Source organism: Mytilus edulis, chromosome 7, assembly GCF_963676685.1.
Source record: "Mytilus edulis chromosome 7, xbMytEdul2.2, whole genome shotgun sequence".
NCBI classification, from domain to species: Eukaryota; Metazoa; Mollusca; class Bivalvia; order Mytilida; family Mytilidae; genus Mytilus; species Mytilus edulis.
Genome location: NC_092350.1, coordinates 49,165,621 through 49,178,702, shown reverse-complemented (window position 1 = coordinate 49,178,702; position 13,082 = coordinate 49,165,621). Strand labels below are relative to the sequence as shown.

The 13,082-nt window shown below is 32.5% G+C and overlaps 1 protein-coding gene across 1 annotated transcript in view; it reads right to left on the bottom strand.

Moving 5' to 3' along the window:
• The window catches only part of LOC139482897 (uncharacterized), a 28,915-nt gene extending 16,090 nt beyond the window's left edge, over positions 1–12,825 (bottom strand). The window contains exons 1-4 of the mRNA XM_071266927.1: positions 12,718–12,825; positions 12,267–12,428; positions 7,455–7,573; positions 2,547–2,703 (exon numbers count right to left, since the gene is read on the bottom strand). Of these exons, the coding sequence (XP_071123028.1) occupies positions 2,547–2,703; positions 7,455–7,573; positions 12,267–12,428; positions 12,718–12,787 (508 nt within the window). The 5' untranslated portion in view covers positions 12,788–12,825. The remainder of the gene's footprint in view (positions 1–2,546; positions 2,704–7,454; positions 7,574–12,266; positions 12,429–12,717) is intronic.
• Positions 12,826–13,082: the final 257 nt, after the last annotated feature.

Here is a 13,082-nt window from a genome sequence, read left to right as displayed (position 1 = left end):
ATGTTCAGTTTGCACCTCCAAAATAAACTAATTGCAGTTTCGAACATATTCAATTTCCTCATAGTTAAATAATGAGCTTCATTCAATTGTCCTTTAGCACTGCAATTACTAATTTCAATACATACATCAAACTTTGTTTGGTCTAAAGATGTATGTTAACAATTAAATAGTTAGACATCGTTAATTATAAGGCAATAGAGGTATTTCACATTTGAACAACAAAATACACCTTTATATGTTGGTCTGACTTATGCAAAATCGGTTTTGATTTGTATATTTTTAAATATTGATTTATTTTACTGCCATAGATTTTACATGGAACAATAAAAGAAACTAAACACACAAAATATCTACCTTTACACGTCTTTTGTTTAAGTTACGTTCTCTTTATATATTTATGTGCATTACCTTTTATTCACATATACATAGTACATCATGTACATGTTTAAATAGTACATAATACAAGTAACATCATTTTAAGAAGAAGAACTCGAACCCCTTAATGTTTGTTAGTCATTAGTACACAGTGAGCGTATTGGTCCAATCTTGGATTGACAATGTCAGAAAACACCATGCTTAAATGTTTACTAATAAGTTAATTTTGGTATTATAAAAAAAAAGGATGTTGAGATTCTTGAGCCCGATGGCGAGGAGATTTGATCAGGTCAATTTGTAAGGAGGTCTTTTTTAAAGACCGAAAGCGTGTTAATGAGTTAGAGGTGCAATAAGTAAACAAAAAAGATACTCTATGATATGAGATCATCCTAAGTATCTTAATAAATGTGTGTTGAATAACAATGAAAAATGCATGTTCATGTTTGTAACTTACATAACTGTCTACTTGATGCACCTTTACTTTTTGTCACATATACATTGTAATAATACTTAAGGAGGCTCGCAGGTATAAAAAAAAAATCAGAAAAAAATTAAAAACATTTGTTTTTTCAATACAAATAGTTATCACAGGTACCAGGATTATAATTTAGAACGCCAGACGCGCGTTTCGTCTACATAAGATTCATCAGTGACGCACATATCAATATATTTATAAAGCCAAACAAGTTGAAGTGTATTGAGGATCCAAAATTCCAAAAAAAGGTGTGCCAAATACCCTTAAGGAAATATATATGCATGGGATAAGAAAATTCTTAGTTTTTTTCGAAAACTTCAATGTTTTGTAAACTGGAAATTAATGAAAATGCCAACATTAATGATATTCATGTCAACACCGAAGTGTTGACTACTGGGCTGGTGATACCCTCGGGAATGAAACGTCCACCAGCATCGGCTTCGACCCAGTGGTGAAAATAGTTATCAAAGGTACCAGGATTATAATTTAGAACGCCAGACGCGCGTTTCGTCTACACAAGGATCATCAGTGACGCTCATATCAAAATATTCATAAAGCCAAACAAAGTTGAAGAGCATTGAGGATCCAAATTTCCTGAAAGGTGTGCCAAATACGGCTAAGGTAATCTATGTCTGGGATAAAAAAAAGTCTTAGTTTTTCGAAAAATTCAATGTTTTGTAAAGTGGAAATTTATAAAAAGGACAAATTTTGTTTATTGCACTATTAGTTTTTACTCTATACTATGGTACAAAAATTATCCAGATAAATCGATTTGGTTTGGCCCAAGATGACTTTAAGAATGTTTATATCATTGAAAACGCTCCAAATTATCTCGCTTTGGTGGAAAATGGTCATTTTTTTACGTGTTAATCGAAATATCTTGTTTCCTCATCGGTCACCTACATTTTTTTATTATTGTTTTCGAACAAGCTGTACATAAACTAAATAATTGTAAAATAAGCGATTTCTGCAATTAAGTTCTTTTTTCATTTCGATATTACCAATATTTTTCCAATAGGTCAACACAAAAAAAGAATATTAACAAAAATGTATGTCTCTTTCGGAGGCAGACTGTGAACTTAAATGCACGGTGACCCCATATTTTTATTTTATATCTTTATTAGGTATAAGACATGTAAGAGTCAATTCATAGAAAAAAATAGCAAAGTCCTATTAGAAAAAAAAAGTTGATTTAGACCCGCGAGACCCCTTAATAAATGTACCAAATAATTAAGGAAATAAACTCTAAAAAATATATGTGTTAGTCATCAAGCGTATTAGCAATATTCATCGAGTGCATCGTCTGTCTCCCCATTAAATGGTTTGCTAATTGAAGAGACTTTTTTTATGTATATAAAAAAGGAGAAATGGTATGATTGACAATGAAACATCTTTTCACAAAATACCAAACAAAAAGTTACAACAACAGGTCACCGCAAGACGTTTAATAATGATCACAGTTCATTCACACTTTTCATGAAATAAAACAAAATGTCCGTAATGACATGTACATTAGTTGTCAGTATGCCATAAACATCGTATACTTAATTTTTGGACTTTCGGGTATGTGCAAACTGTTAACCCTTTTCCAAGTCGTTATGTACGTATTGGATTTACATGACAGTATAATATAATCATTAGAGAATGTTGTTTAAATCAACACCTGTTATTTGTGTTCTTCACTCTCTATATTTACCCTTTTGATAAACAGACAGGAATTTCCTATGGCCTTCCATGCCACAAAAACCAAACGGATCTCCCAAACAAGTTACTGCATTTGTATCACACGATTTCACAATATATGGATAGAGATCTGTTTGATTCGGACTATGTAGACAAAAACATCTAGATTTCTAAAAGAGCAGCAGTTTATATTGTTATTAATATTACAATTATTATAATTATTAGATAATCATATATTATTATTATGTTAAAACATTAATTTTGTTCCATGTTGACTACTGATTGGCTTTTGATGCAGTCTTCCATGGACAATATAATCATATAACTGAAGCTGAAAGAACTCAGGATTCGGGTGTTATAAGATTGCAATAGGTTTTCATTTCGATTTATTTAATTGAGAGCAAGTTGTTATTTCACTTTATATTCTTCAAATGTCCCGTTTCAAGTCAGAAATATGGCAGTTGTTAGCTACAGTCCGTTTCTTGTATATTGGCGCTTCATGTGTTGTAGTGAAGTGTTGATATGTATGTTTCGTTGTCCTCTTAAAGATCTTAAAATTGATATGTTTACCTCGGGTTTATTTTTGTTTCATTGAATGACTATTTAAATAACACAGAGACTCCGTAAATAGCTACTTGCTAATTTCTGTTCTTTCTTTTCAATTCAATCGTGTATGTTATGTTACGTAAATGTAACAGTTGAAATGCAAGGGTTGTATAAAAGAAGAGGTCTAACAGCTAGGTTCACACTGCCGATTAGATCAACTCGATGATCCTGATCGAACAAATTCTAATGACCAAGCTCAACCAAATTCTCAATCGGACCTGTTAAAGACTTCTACACGACTGTTATCCGACTGTACACAGCTTTAACTCGACCATTTGCGAATCCTTAAAGACTCCATCCCGAAAACAAAATGAATACTTTTTCGATGATTCCGATCAATTCACGATATCTACACGATCTCTTCTCGACTAGCTAGACCAAATCAACTATCCTCGATCTCGGACTGATCTTGACCAGAAAAGATCGACCTGATCGTATATGGGTTGGAAATTGATTGGATCTGCGCAATTTGATTAATGCCAGATGGAGCATTATCTAAGTCCCATGAAAACATTCTCCGTTTATTTGGTTAGATTCAGTAGAAGGTCTGAGTAAAATGATACTTTTAAAATACCTACACAGAAATGGTGCAGCTGGGTTATGGGTAAGAAGGTTATAGCTTAGAGAGAGGATGAGTAGCTTTAACGCAGCTTGAAGAGTACATTGAAGACGAACAATAATGTGTAGACAGCAACAGGCGCCGATAAATCTACACGAAGCAGTGGCTGACACGACGATTATGAAAATGAGAGACTCGTACTTACTCAAAAAAGTGGAAACAAATGGTAATAAAAAGGTCCTAATAGTGGGGCATTAAGTTTAACCCTTGTCCATGTTGTCCGCCCATTAGAGATGACCAGGATATTGACGAACGAACCTATCTCGACGAACGAACGTATAAGGAGCGGTAATTGTATGTTTACAAACGTACTTAAAGCCGAAATGTGTTGTTATGTAATGGTCAATATGTTTGAATTGTTTTCGGATGCAATCACGATAATAGAGAGATTTGCATTAAATATACCAATTTTAATGGTTTTCATGATTTATCGATAAAAGACGTATGACAGTGTTAGTATGTTACGATATCCTATAGTTGTTTATTATTGCTGAACGCATGATGAAATGGACATCACGCACAGGAGTATTCGAGTGCACTGACAACTTTTACTAAACTCTAAACAGATATATATGTATCAAATTGAATGCATAATTTAGATGTTCCTAAACAAAATGTAAATGTGATGTTGTGGGATGGTGTCTTTACCTGTCTTTTTTATTGGGGTTTCAAGCTTTATATGTTATCTCAATTTTTATATAAAACAAATGATTTTTTTTAAACCGTTCAAAAATGTTTTTTAAAGGATCAGGGGACCTTTCTATAGTGTCATCTCTGTACTTTGACTGTATATGTTATGTACATGTACCTCACAGTTACTTCAAAGCTCTAAAGACCAGTAAAGTCGGGAAAATATTTTATAAGTGTTGGTCATTGCACTTTGGCATTTTACTCTTTCCAATATAAACCTTGTATCGCAACTCCTTAAAATGTACACACCTACATGAAGGAATTATATTGGAGTCCATCAATATTCCCAAAGTAACTGGTCTTCACTTTGGTGTTCCGGCGAGAAAAAAAATGTATTTCTGTACCAACAATAAGCATTTCCAGTCAATAGGTCATTATTTTTTTACGTTTAACATGTGTGTGTGGGGGGGGGGGGGGGGGGAGGAGGAGGTTCGTTCAGTAATATACCTACTGATTTAGTGTAGAAAATTGGTACAAAATAACTTCATTTCTGGTAATTACATGTTAACTATTATAAAAAATAATAATTGAGCTTTTCCCTAAGTTGTTGATTTTCATATGAAGCCATAGCAGTTGGACGAGTGTCACAAAATGTAATTGTATCAAGAATATCTGAATCAAACTTTTAAAATGATGTTTTATTTATATTATCTGATTTTTTTATTTTTTATTTCATAATGTGATACTCAGCCAGTTGAAACGTACTTAAGGTCCATCTGTGTGCATGGGTTGGATGATCTGGTTCAAATTTTCTAGAGTTATATCCCTTAGTACTCAAAGATTGAACCCTCACCTATATGCACCTCCTATGATGTGGTATATTGGATAATAGCAGTATGTTAACTCATTTATATTCGTATACATTTGCAATTATAATGAATTAACTAATTAAATAAGCGGAAAATGAATAACCATAAGAAATGCAACTGCAATTTGATTAACAAAAGTATATTAAATACACTAGTAATAATCTTCAATATCATTTTGGTAGCATCCCCTTTTTACGACATGCAAAATATTAAAACAAAAATGAAATCTGGCTTATCTGGAGGCATAGGCCAACGAAGATAGGTAAATTTCGGAAAAAGCAACAAGATTTGAAATTAAAAATTAATTATATCAATATGGTAAACTTTGATATCAATGTTTTCATCCTTTTATACCCCCAAAAAACACCTTTGGGACGTCAAATCTTAAAACAGAGTCTTGCATATCGAGTGCACCTTTTTCTATTGTAGCAAACAATTAATAATATAGCTTGGAGTAAACTAATAAACAGGTAATATTTCTTTAAACTGCATGCAGAACCATGCAAATTCTTTCACTTGGATGATTTTATTTTGGATTAATTCATTAATATGTATAAACTGCCGCTCCCGTTTCGTACGATTCGTCAAGTTACGCTTTCGTTCGTTCATTCGTTCGTCGATATCCTGGTCATCTCTACTAGTACGTACGTTCGTCCTACATTTTATGTAACAATAAGTTTCCGTTATCTAATTGTATTTTGCCTATACAATTTTATCTTAATATAAATAAAGCACAGATTAAGTGCAAAGTTGGGTAGTGTCACCTTTACGTTTCAAGTAAAGAATAAAATTGTATGACGTTATATGCAAGCGGACGCTTGATTTGTGTACTATGTATAAAGTATTTTAGTTCACAAAAATTCTGAGTAAAATCATAAATTTAAATCATTTACAGGGAAATAAAGTAATTGGATGTGTAGACAAGGTGGATAAAGCTAACAGAGACATGTATTGCAATACATGAGACGGAGCTTGTAGAAGACAAACAATAAGGCGTAGACAGTAAAGGGCCGATAAATCTAGGCGAGGCAGTGGCTTAAATATCACACACTGTGTAGGCAGTATGAGGGACGTCTTGCAGAACTTCAACAATGAGAACCCCAGTGGTCACAAAAGCATCCTCAGAGTGGACGCTGATACTGTATTGGAGCTACACTTCTCTTTTCTTGAAAATGACACCACACAATGAGACTTGTCACTCAGCCTGGATTAGAACTATAGATACGTTTTCCTTGCTTTCTTACAATTAGGAAGATTGTTTGTGTCATTTCAAGTGCATATGTATGTAATCATCAGTATTTCTCATCGATTCGATATCCAGTAGTTAAATGGTTGATGGTATTGTTTAGTGTATCAATCGGCAACAACATTCTTGTATAAAATATTTTAAAAGGGGGATTAAGATGTCACATATTTCCCTAACAGAGGAATGGAGGAATTGATGTTCAGTTTAAATAAATAGTGCCAATATACTTTTGCGAGTGCAAAGTTATAACATACAATCAGATCTGCACACAAATTTAGGGACTCGTGTATCAATCTTGTGTCCTCGTTCATGACCGGGAAGAGATTGAAGAGTGGTCGAATGTGGTCGCGTATAGATCAGATATTGGTCGAGTTTGTCTGGGATGAACAAAATATAGAAGTCGCAGTGTTTTGGAAGCGAACAGACATAGGTCGCGTTAATCTGGATCATAGATCAAACATGTTGACATTGATCTGGAAGTGATCGCATATTAGTATACAAAAGGTCGTTTTGATCGAGTACTGATCGATAAAATATTTGCAGTCCGACCAATTTCGATCTCTATTTCATCTTTCCCCGATCAATTTGTCCGCTATTCGAAGGATTCTCGATCGCTTTTGATTGACTTGCTTATCGATCCGTACTGGAATGTTTTTGACATGTCAAAAATGCTTGAGAAGAGATAACGAACAAGGTAGACAACCCCGAACATTCTTGTCGATTTAATCAGACCAGTCTCTCGATTACTCAATCTGCCTTGATCGGCCTTGATCTAGTTGATCTGATCGGCAGTGTGAACCTAGCTTAAACTGTATATGTCATTAGTCGGTATCGACAGTTGTTGAAAAAGTACACAAGACAAATTAATTAGTTATCTAAGGGCGATTTCAATACAAAATATTCAATCTTAATTCAATTATATTGCTCCATATATGTATTTACAATTATTACCTGTAAACCAAAGAATTGAGAACTATTGCAATGTACAATACATTCTTGAAGCTGCTCTCCTTGTGTTACTTGTTTTTTTAGGCTGTATAATGTGTCCACATTACGGAATTCGAAGCAACCTATACGTAAACAATATAAGAACGTGGATAATTAATGAGTTTATATATCTATATATATATGGGAGTTATAAATGGGAGTTTATATATATATATATATATATATATATACGGTTTTTTATTCAACGCAGTCATAGGTTTGAACGTAGTTTTCAATTTAGACCTGTTTATAATTTATCGTTTGGGCTTGTATCATATTTTCCCTCCGGGTAATATGATCCGTTCATCCTATATTGACTCTTAAAATTCAAGAATCAATCTTAAATTGAGGGTAAGTTATATGGTCTTCCAAATACCGTTTCGATACCTAACATCACTGAGGAGACAAATATTGTCGAAATCTAGATCTGGTGTACACACAAATATTGACACCTTGTGTTTGTGGCATAACATCTTGGTCACAAGTTCATTGTTTTCTGTTTAGTAATACATTTATATTAAGATCCAATTCGTTACATCTCGTGATCAATTTTATTTGGCAATCGCCAATGGCAGTCAGCAGGGTTAAAGAACATCAGTTGTTCGACCTGTTAGTCAAATGCGTTTTGTTTAAATATACTTTTTCACTTTTTTGATCTTTAGGAAAATGTTGTTTGTGCAGTATTTAGACCCTTCTACAATGATTTTTTTTTACATGCACACGTATAAAAATTGCGGTTTTTATCCAACGCAATAATAGGTTTAAATGTAGTTTTCAATTAAGACTTGTTTGCATTTTATCGTTTAGGCTTGTATCATATTTTCCCTCCGGGTAATATGATCCGTTCATCCTATATTGACTCTTAAAATTCAAGAATCAATCTTAAATTGAGGGTAAATTATATGGTCTTCCAAATACCGTTTCGATCCCTAACATCACTGCGGAGACATATATTGTCGAAATCTAGATCTGGTGTACAAACAAATACTGGCACCTTGTGTTTGTGGCATAACATATTGGTCACATGTTCATTGTTTTCTGTTTAGTATTAAATTTATATTATGATCCATTTTGTTACATCTCGTGATCAATTTTATTTGACAATCGCCAATGGCAGTCAGCAGGGTTAAAGAACATCAGTTGTTCGACCTGTTAGTCAAATGCGTTTTGTTTAAATACACTTTTTCACTTTTTTGGTCTTTTGGAAAACGAGTAAAGAAAAATTGAATATTATCTATTGGAGTTATCATATCTGAGGTCTGGATGACAGGTAGTAAATAATGGAAGATAGAAAACTAATGTAAAATAAAAAGTTCAACGATAAAAACGAATTTAAAGTAATTGATTTTTTGAGATTCACTTGTCGAGAACGAGTTGTGAGATACAGAAGTCGATTAACGAGTATAAAAACCCGAGATGCGAGTTAGAAAGGTCGATTTGCGAGGTACGAACTACAAAAGTCGAGTTGCGAGTAACACAAGTCATTTGCAACTTATAAAAGTAGATTTGAGAGTAATAAAATTAGATTTGCGTGAAAATAAGGAAGACTATTTTGATTGTTTGGTGTACCTCTTTAACATTTTTGAATGATGATTGTTGATATAGTATTAATAATCATTTGTGTTGTTTGAACTTCATCTGAGTCTCGTGGAAAAAGGTGAATGGATTGCTTAGACATGTTAGATTATCAATACGAAAAGTACTGTTATTTTCCGAGGAAATTTTAAACAGAAAGCCATCTGAAATACAGCGGATGGCTTGTAGTTTTTTTTTTAAAATTAAATTTCACAGCTAACATTGTCAAAATATCCTAAATGAAAATGCTAATTCAACTATAGTGAAAGACCCTCTCTGTAGAGTATGTTAACAGTGGGCTCTTCGAGAAAGCTGCAGATGCACTATTTGTTAGTGTATCAAAAATAATATTTTAGTAGTGACACTCAGAATTCTGAATGTTTAAAAGAGGGGCGAAAGATACCAAAGGGTCAAGGGTCAGTAAAACTCATAAATAGAAAATAAACTGACAACGCCATGACTAAAGATGATAAAGACAAATAGACAAACGATAGTACAAATGACAAAAGATAGAAAACTCAAGAATTAGCAACAAGAAACACACAAAAAATGGTTTAAGTGATGCAGGTCTACATCATAAAGATGTGAATATGGAGATCGAACGCGTAAGTAACGTGTTTAACAAAGCCGTATGTTTGTGTATGTCCTAAGAAAGGAATATGTAGCCTTTGTTGGTCTTGTATGATTTTTTTCAAATTTTGATATATCTATAGTTTTCTGAAAAAAAGTATGGCGTCTGTTTGGAGATGTCTCTGGGTGTGGGAATATGCGATTTATCAATTCGAGGAAGTGTTGCCATTTAAGTTCGAAAAAGTATTTTTCACCCCGTTTCGATAGGAATAAACAATCTACTGTAATATTACTATGTTAAATTGTTAGACAATATTTCTTATTCATAAGGAATCTAACTATGGTGGCCGGTTAAGGTCATATCACGTTTTCGCCTTTCAGTTATCTGGTCAATTAACAAATATATTTTAAAACGTCCAAAATATGATTTCAAGCAGATTGCATATTCAAAGGCATTTAATACAAATGCATCTTTTTTGAATTTGTTTTTTCAACAAAGAATGTAAAAGATTTGTCTAATTTATGAAAGTATTTAAAGATATGAATTTTATATGACAATCATTTGAATAAGTAATACTTTGAAGTCTTGTTTCCAACTATATTTAAAATGTTATGTTATCATAACATGTATATTGCGAAAAGACGAAAAAGCGAAATCGCGAAAACGCTAAAACGCGAAAACGCGATCTCGCGAAGTCGAAAACGCAAATTATGAAAGAAAAATAGGTCGCGTTTTCGACTGCGCCATTTCACGTTTTCTTGTTTTCGACTTTGCCATTTCGCGTTTTCGTCCTATATAATATGAAGGGCGAAAACGCGAACACGCGAAATGGCCTTAACCGGTCACCATAGAAAAGCATCCGGATCGATCCGGAAGTGATACAAATGACATGAGTAGGTTATGATTTCTGGACATTACCAGATATTTTGTGTATCATGATTAGTCTTCTCTGTTTACTTTTTGCCTTACTGAAGTGAAGAAGCAACATGTTTAATATGTTGACCTTGCTTTACGCAACTACCAGAATTCATTGATACAATATATTCTTGAGCTCCTGTTTCTTTTTTCAATCATATTGCAATTGAAAGTATGTTAGCTTGTAAGTTATTCTCTTCGGATTTGAATGAAACTATTGAATTAACTAATTATTGAAAGTAGTACTGGGCTTTCGGGAAGTTTAGAAACTATTCTTATTAATTAATCGTGTTTCCTAATTATTATGATTAACGTCTCATGGTACTGTTTCAAAAGTTTTCTTTATCGGGAAAAAAACTTCAGTTACCTACATATATAATCTTTTCTTTTAAGTTGAGAATGATAATTTTTATACTACTTCTCCTTATTCTATTATACATACTATATAAACAGCAATATTTATTTGCAGTCATTTCATTTCTTGGTAGAACTATAACAAATTGATGTTATGCTTATAGATTTGCAGAGTTTATTAAAACGGAACAGTGATCACATACACAAGATCAGACATCGGTATTGACTTCTGTAAAACTAACTAAGAAAAAAACGTAAAATACTGTTATCATATAAATGGTTATCAGATTAAAGCTGGTATGGGTGTCTTTCGCCATCTTGAATTGTAAAGACAACAGATAATCTAAGGTCCAGATTATCAATCAATATAGAAAAATGTGATGCAGGGATACAGATAACAAATGTGTATTATAATTAGAAAGAACAAAGATTATAATAACAATGAGAATGGAAATGGGGAATGTGTAACCATAGAAAAAACAACAGCAGAAGGTAATAAATATTTATATTTTTACAAGTGTAGATTATGTTTGCTAAATTTCTAATGTGTTTCATTTGGTACTTTTACCGGAGATAACTCTGAAATGGTGCATTTTCTGAAGGAATCTATATAGCTTATTGCTATTTTGTTTATTAGCTGAAAAAAATGTACGGTGACCCTATTCTATCTTTTGATATTCTCAAAGTATTAAATAAAAAGCAATCTTCTCGTATTTTTTTTTTTTAAATTCTATCATTTAGTTTTGCTTCTAATCATAATATAATGACGTTTTTCCTGTACAATCAATACAAAATGTATAATTTTATCACAGCCTGTAGCTGAGAAATTGCGCGGTGACTTATCTTTTTTATTATATTTTTGATTATGTATAACAATACAATCTACGTTTTGGCAAAGTATGAAAAAAATCGATCAATTTTAATTCAGATCCCATACCACCTTAAGCTATTTTTCAAAATTTTACGATTACTTTACAATAACCAACCATTCTTGACTTTGGCCTCTTTTCACAAAATATCTTATGATAAAGATTGATAATTAGCGATACAGATATGTTCATGTCTGGCGAATAGTTTTTCTCTTAAGAGGCTTTGTGAAACAGTCGCAGGCCTGCAGAGCTGTTGGATTAATCGATCAGCATCTAATGTATGCCCAGAAAAAATGATACCATTTACTGTTCATCAAGTGAACAATTAAGAAAATCGCAAAACGTTAAATAAAACAAAATGACACGAAATGAAGTACATGAGGTTAGGATGAAAATACTGAAAGTTCACGCAAATGCATGAAAATGTACTTGTCACATAAGTAAAGATACCTAAAAAACATGATTTATATACAAATATATTTCTGGCATTACCTAAATACTCTATCCATGGCAGGTATTTCGCGGAAAATTTCGTCCATCCCAGTCTTGTCGAGAAAAAAGAAAAGTTGCTTTCATTTGTTAGCAGTTTACACTTGCCCCTTGCGTTAAACCACGAATAATGTGTGTTTGTTGAAAAAACACGCGATTGCTCACCTAAAATGAAAGAAACTATAACTGTGTTATTGACATTGGACAATGGAAACAACATATAACATATCATATATTTCTAATATTATAGTGGAATTTAATCACTGTAGAATTATTATAATTTTGTACTTGGTCGTTTATGGTAAAAATCGTTTTTTTGAAATTGAAATTTGTTTAAATGATTAAAGAAGAGTTGACAAATTTCTTGAAATTAGTCCAACTTTGATAAATACTCAAACATTGTAAGTTTACGAAAACTACAAGTCTATCATCTTACAAGACAGAAACATCTTACCTCTGATATTTGTAAGAATGCAAAGAAATACAATTCCAACGGCAAACAGCGACTGCAACATAGTTATCATATTATTACAAAACGGTGGGGTCTTAATGACCCATTTACATCAACAAGGAAGTTTTATTTTCAATTGAAACTTAAAAAAGTATATTTCCTGTTACATACATGTATATAAACTTGCAATTCTGAGTGAGTACTGTGGACTGATTGTTATCCACACTCAACTTTAAACTTTCATTTAAATTCTTTATTCCGAAAGCAATACAGCTTATAGGATAAATATACACAATCTTAAACCAATATAAGAATTTTACAAGAGATATATAATATATACAAATATAAGGTGTGAATGAAAGAACATA